The sequence below is a fragment of the Esox lucius genome, chromosome 7, assembly GCF_011004845.1.
Source record: "Esox lucius isolate fEsoLuc1 chromosome 7, fEsoLuc1.pri, whole genome shotgun sequence".
Lineage (NCBI taxonomy): Eukaryota > Metazoa > Chordata > Actinopteri > Esociformes > Esocidae > Esox > Esox lucius.
Window position 1 is genome coordinate 8033721 of NC_047575.1, and position 6247 is coordinate 8039967.

The following is a 6247-nucleotide window of genomic DNA, read 5'->3' on the forward strand; positions in this document are numbered from 1 at the left end:
CTGCATCTCTGATGGTATGGGGTTGCATGAGTGCGTGTGGCATGGGCAGCCTACACATCTGGAAAGGCACCATCAATGCTGACAGTTAAATCCAAGTTCTATAACAACATATGCTCCCATCCAGACGTCGTCTCTTTCAGGGAAGACCTTGCGTTTTCCAAAATGACAATGCCAGACCACATACTGCATCAATTACAATGTCATGGCTGCATAGAAGAAGGATCCGGGTACTGAAATGGCCAGCCTGCAGTCCAGATCTTTCACCCATAGAAAACATTTGGCGCATCATAAAGAGGAAGGTGCGACAAAGAAGACCTAAGACAGTTGAGCAACTAGAAGCCTGTATTAGACAAGAATGGGACAACATTCCTATTCATAAACTTGAGCAAATTGTCTCCTCAGTCCCCAGACGTTTGCAGTCTGTTATAAAAAGAAGATGGAAAACATGGCCTTGTCCCAACTTTTTTGAGATGTGTTGATGCCATGAAATTTAAAATCAACTTATTTTTCCCTTAGTGATACATTATCTCAGATTAAACATTTGATATGTCATCTATGTTGTATTCAGAATAAAATTTAGAATAGAAATTTGAAACTTCCACTTGTATCCCCAACTTTTTTGGAATCGGGTTTGTAAATTATTTTATTTTCATGTCACATCAAATTAGTAAGCATCTTCATGAAAGGATAATGATATTTAAAGTAGCTAATATCTAATAACCATTTATTAAAAAGTAATGATGTGCATTGCATCATATTTATGTAAAAAGCAATTGCTTGTATCAGCTCTCATGTCTCATATCACATGCAAATCTGTGGTTTGAATCAATAGTCTGATGATATGATATTTACATACTATATATCTGTAAAATACAATTATAGTTAAATTATTAATTCAGTTCGGGCCAGTAAAAATGCAGTCCATGACACTAAATTACAGAACAACTGGCCCATTAGAAAATTAGAAAAATGTTGTGTTGGATACTGACATACATTATACCTAATACTTGTAAATGTTGTGCCTTCCCCTATTTGCTTTCATTGCACATCTATACATTCCACTTGCAACATACACTATTCTTAATTCCTGTACATTTCCTGCCCTCTTCTAGTTGCGCTTCTGGTTAGATGTTAACTGCATTTTGTTGTACTGGACTCATATTGTTCAATGACAATAAAGTTGAATCTAATCTTATTTTCAGATAAAAGACTGTTTCTGATTAAATAAGAGTTTCATGTTGAACACTAAAAACATCTATAATTGCACAAGAGTTACATATATTTTCTAGCAGCACTGTAGTTACACCACTGTCCAGATAGCCTAGAAAAATATGAATGCTGAACCACAAACTACACAACGTTTCTTAGAATGCCAAGCTAGCAAGCTGTTAACTAGTTAGCTCTTAAGGCTAAACCTAAACAATGTCCCCTGTCCTGCGCCACTGACCTAGGACATGTATACAAAAACACTCAGTTATCCAAAGTAACATGCTAAAACCAATCTATGCTTGCCACCCACCCTCCTTTATTAAACATGTTTAGGTTAAACAATATGTGATAGCCAGAACTAGCTAGCTAGCTATGCACAAACATTAAATGTTACATTATAGCTCTTTTTAGCTCACGTTTCTAGCTAGCTGCTCGCAGCTAGTTTGCTAATACCTAGGTCTAGTACGTCAGTGCATTAGGTAATCATTTACTAATAACACAATTTGGTGTTAACTTTGCTAGCTAGCTATTCGATTTGGAAACAAGTGGGTGGAATTTCAGGGTTGCCAGTGAATGGCCTGCCTTATCATCTAACAATGCTGCAGTTTATTTTTAAATGTCTAATTCCTGAAATATTAACTTAACTGGATGTGCATTATATTTTTTTATTGTTGTGGTTCACCCAAGGTTGCATTGTTTGCCAGGATTTCAAAATCACAGCACTAAAGAGCACAGTATGTGAAAATGCTACATCAGCATCACAGCACAATATATTATAAACTGGAGATTATTCAGCTTTGTTGAGATAACTTGGAGACAATATGGCTGACTACTGTACAATATACACTGAACAAAACTATAAATGCATCACTTTTGTTTTTGCCCTCATTTATCATGAGCTGTACTCAAAGATCTAAGACATTTTCTATGTACACAAAAGGCCTATATCTCTCAAATATTGTTCACAAACAGTCTAAATATGTTAGTGAGCACTTCTCCTTTGCTGAGATAATCCATCCACCTCACAGGTGTGGCATATCAAGATGCAGATTAGACAGCATGATTATTGCACAGGTGTGCCTTAGGCTGGCCACAATAAAAGGCCACTCTAAAATGAGCAGTTTCAACACATAGCACAATGCCACAGATGAAGCAAGTTTTAGCGTTAATTCATTACTAGGCTGTATCTTTTTAACCGTTCGAGCTATAGACACAAAACCAACTTTGTTTTACACGTTTACGTTATCCCCATTTCATATGAAGAAACGTTTATCGATTTTACGTATGCCAATTTGTGTAAATAGATATAATTAACTATTAGGCTGTATCTTTTAAACCGTTCATTACACAGACATGAAACCAAATGTTTCACACTTTTACGCTATCCCTACTGCAAATGTTACATATGCTAATTAGCGTTAATTAATTGAACCATTTGAGCTACAGACACAAGACCTGCCGTTGGTTACACTACATTTAACTATGTCATGTATGATAATTTTTGCTAATTACCCTCATCAACAGTATCTCATGAACCTTAAAAACTATACACTCCAAACCTTTCGATAGGTAAACAATATTTTGAACCATAAATACTTTTTTAAACAGCTATTAGATTAGATTCAACATTACTGTCATTGAACAGTACAGTACAACAAATGCAGTTTGCGTCTGACGGCAAGTACAAATAGAGGAGGGCAGAAAAAGTATTAAGTATATGTATGTACAAGTGGAATGTATGGATGTACAGTTAATGCAAATGCAATTCTAAATGTGCAGTGGAAAATGTACAAATTTACAGGAAATGTAAAAGTATAAAGTATGTCCAAGTGTGACAAATAGTTGTGCGGGTGACAATTCTCAATGGTACTCTGAATTTGCAATCGAGGCCAATTGAAGGGGTGGGGTAGCTAGCAAGAACACCACATTTTCTTCAGGAAATGTACTGCTAGTTTCATATTGCCTTTTTACATTGTTTGTTTGCCAACATCTTACTTTTGCTTAATTACTTACATCCAATTACTTCACCATTTGGGGGTTACTCTGCAGATGCCCTGTTTATTCTTTCGTTTGTTTATTGTTTTGCCCTTTCTTAGTTTTTGCACTGACTTCTCAATTCCAATTTGCTTCTTACACTTTTCCCTGTTTTTTATTTGAACTACTTCTAAATGGTGTGTAGTAAATTTTTATTCCAGTTTTTTTGTTTCATCTATAGATTTTTTGTGTTCCATACAGTTTCTACTGTGTTCTACTTCCTGTTGTTTTTATTCTGTTTCATTGTTTCATACACATTTATACTCTTTTTTTTACATTTTCTTCACTGTTCTACATCCTGTTATGTTCATTATTTAATTGTTGTACTAAATATCTGCTTCCCTCTATGCTTAGTGTGCTTTGCCTCATACATCTCCCCATATAGTGTGATCCAGAAGAATATGTTGAACAATTGCATCTACATTGTCAATAATACAATGCTTCACAAAAACATCTTGCTCTCAATGTATACCTAACACAGTCTTATTCGGTTAGTGTCCTCCAGCATCTTTTAAATTATGTAGTTGTTTTTCTTGGATGATACATTTACTTATTTCATTTTTGACAGGTAATGCCTAACACTTTTAATTGGGTTAAAATGTAATGACAATGCCAGCAGACATGATGGGATACTTGTGGTTTTCTCCTCACACCTACTGTAGCAAGTCTGACATACAGAAGTGACAAACGTCCTGTCTAAACACCTGCTTTTCATTCTTAGTGTATGTTCATCAGTTTATGTAGATGTACACCATTTTTATGGTAATGCTTTTGTTCGTGTAGACAGAAGAGAAATGGATCCTCGGATAACTGTTTGTTTGGTGATGTCATTGGCAACTCAAGGTAGGACAGTAGATGACAGAACAGACTATGAAGTGTTTACCTAGCCAAGCCATAACAATAAATGCAAACAAAGCTGTGTTTCATTTAAGAAAAATAACATTTCTAAAAGTGATGCTAAATGTTGAAAATGTTTTGATAATCCAAGTTAACATCAGTGCTTCCAAACATCCTTGTCAAGGGTCCTAATACATATTTCTGTCAGTTTATATAAGGGTGGGTCAACAATACTACTCAAAATATATTGTCAATAACTAAAATAGCTGAAGTACATAAATATTTGTACATAAAATAACATGTTCATGTAAAATGTATGTTAAATTTAGATTAGCATTTTTCGACTTCCACTTAAATGCATCTTTAGAGGTATTGCTGTAAAGACCAATACTTACAGTACGTATTGACCTAACATAACAATTGCTCCACAGTGAGAGCCCTGGCCTGTAACCTCTCCCAGAAAAATGGAAGTCATCAGTGCTATGGGGTTTCTGGAGAGCCTTTGTATTTACACTTGATTGCAAACAGCAATAATGAAGGTATATCGCTGAAAAAAGGTGATACGATTGTTCTGAAATCAACAACAAAATCCTCAAAACTTACCCTATCAGATGAGAAACGCTCTGAGTTCTTAAATGGAACATTCAGGCTGAATGAAGCCATGCGAAAAGACTCTGGTGATTACACAATTGAAATCCATGATACAAGAGGAAAACTGCTTCGTCTTATCAACATGCAACTTGATATACAGGGTAAAGAACCATTTTGTTTTACATTTAAACATAAACAAGTCTTTATTCTATTGGTCATTTTAAAAGTCTTTGTGTCTTCTTCGGTCAGTCCCGGTGTCGCCTCCAATGTTATTTCACATCTGTGTGCGTCATGAAGAGGCCGTGGGCATATGTATCTCAGATGGAGATGATCTTCAGTACAGCTGGACCCTGAACAGCCAGATTCTGAACAGTGGTGTACCCTACAATGTTGTCAAACTGAAGAACAATGATACCGGAGAATTGACCTGCATTGTTCAGAATAACGTTAGCAGCCAGAACTCCACCATTGTTGCCACAGCCTGCCAAGGTAATGTCAGAAGAGTTAACTTTCCAGCCTTATGAAGGGTAACAATAATTGAGTTTTATTTACAAACTAATATTGAGTACTGATGTATTCTTTCTAGATGTTTCTTCCCAGTTTCTCTTTCTAGCAGTGACATTGGCTGTGGTTCTGACTGTTACTCTTATAAGTCTCCTTAAACTGTTTAACCATATAAGAAAGAAACAAAGATGCAGATGTGATACCTCAGGTAAATTATTTCAAAATAGTTTCAAGCCCAGAACATATATTTTAAATGTTAAATGAACATAATAGTTTGTTTCACGTCCAAATTGAACTACAGTTTTCCCCTTTCATTTTCAGACAATGGAAATAATGAGCATGTTGTCTACGCTGATGTGAGAGTAAACAAGCAAAGAAAGCAAACAAAGAAGCAGTCCTCAGCAACAGAGATTGAGTATGGACAGATGAAAAACACCAGACGTGGCAGGCAGCCCATAGACACATTTTAACCACCATATGTAGCTTTGCAAATCAGAAAGAAGTCAAGGGATGACTAAACACGCCTTGTATGCATGCACTGATAGAGAATATCATAAGAATAAATTCATGCAATAATGAATTTATTATCGTAATTTAAAGGGTCAAGAAATGCTTTATTAACTAGTACTAATAACTAAAGTTCCTTTTTATCCATTGGTTAGGCCGGTGTAGGCCGTGCATACACACTTTATCAATGGTTTGTGTGAACATTGCAGTTTCAGATAAAAAGCCATGTCACTGACAGACAGTACAAGCTCCTGCAGTACCTGACGCTTCTTAACACCTCTCATGGATCAGGCAAAAAAAAGTCTTTTTCCGCCTAAAATGGTGTACCCAAATCTAAATGCTTGTAGCTCATGACCTGAATATAGTAGAAACGTATTTTTGGTTCCAGAAGAAGGGATTTGTATATATGATGCAAACACCAATTATGATGTTAGATCACCACATACAGTGGGAAGAACAAGTATTTGATACACTGCCGATTTTGCAGGTTTTCCCACTTACAAAGCATGCAGAAGTCTGTACTTTTTATCATAGGTACTCTTCAACTGTGAGTGACTTAAACTTA

General features: G+C 35.8%; 1 protein-coding gene across 1 annotated transcript; it reads left to right on the forward strand.

The window, feature by feature from the left end:
- Window positions 1–4003: 4003 nt before the first annotated feature.
- LOC109615954 (T-cell surface antigen CD2) lies at window positions 4004–5885 on the forward strand. The gene is made up of 5 exons (XM_020048171.2): window positions 4004–4086; window positions 4512–4832; window positions 4921–5160; window positions 5258–5383; window positions 5497–5885. The coding sequence occupies exons 1-5, from the start codon at window positions 4038–4040 to the stop codon at window positions 5643–5645; spliced, it is 885 nt and encodes a 294-aa protein (XP_019903730.2). The 5' UTR covers window positions 4004–4037; the 3' UTR covers window positions 5646–5885.
- Window positions 5886–6247: the final 362 nt, after the last annotated feature.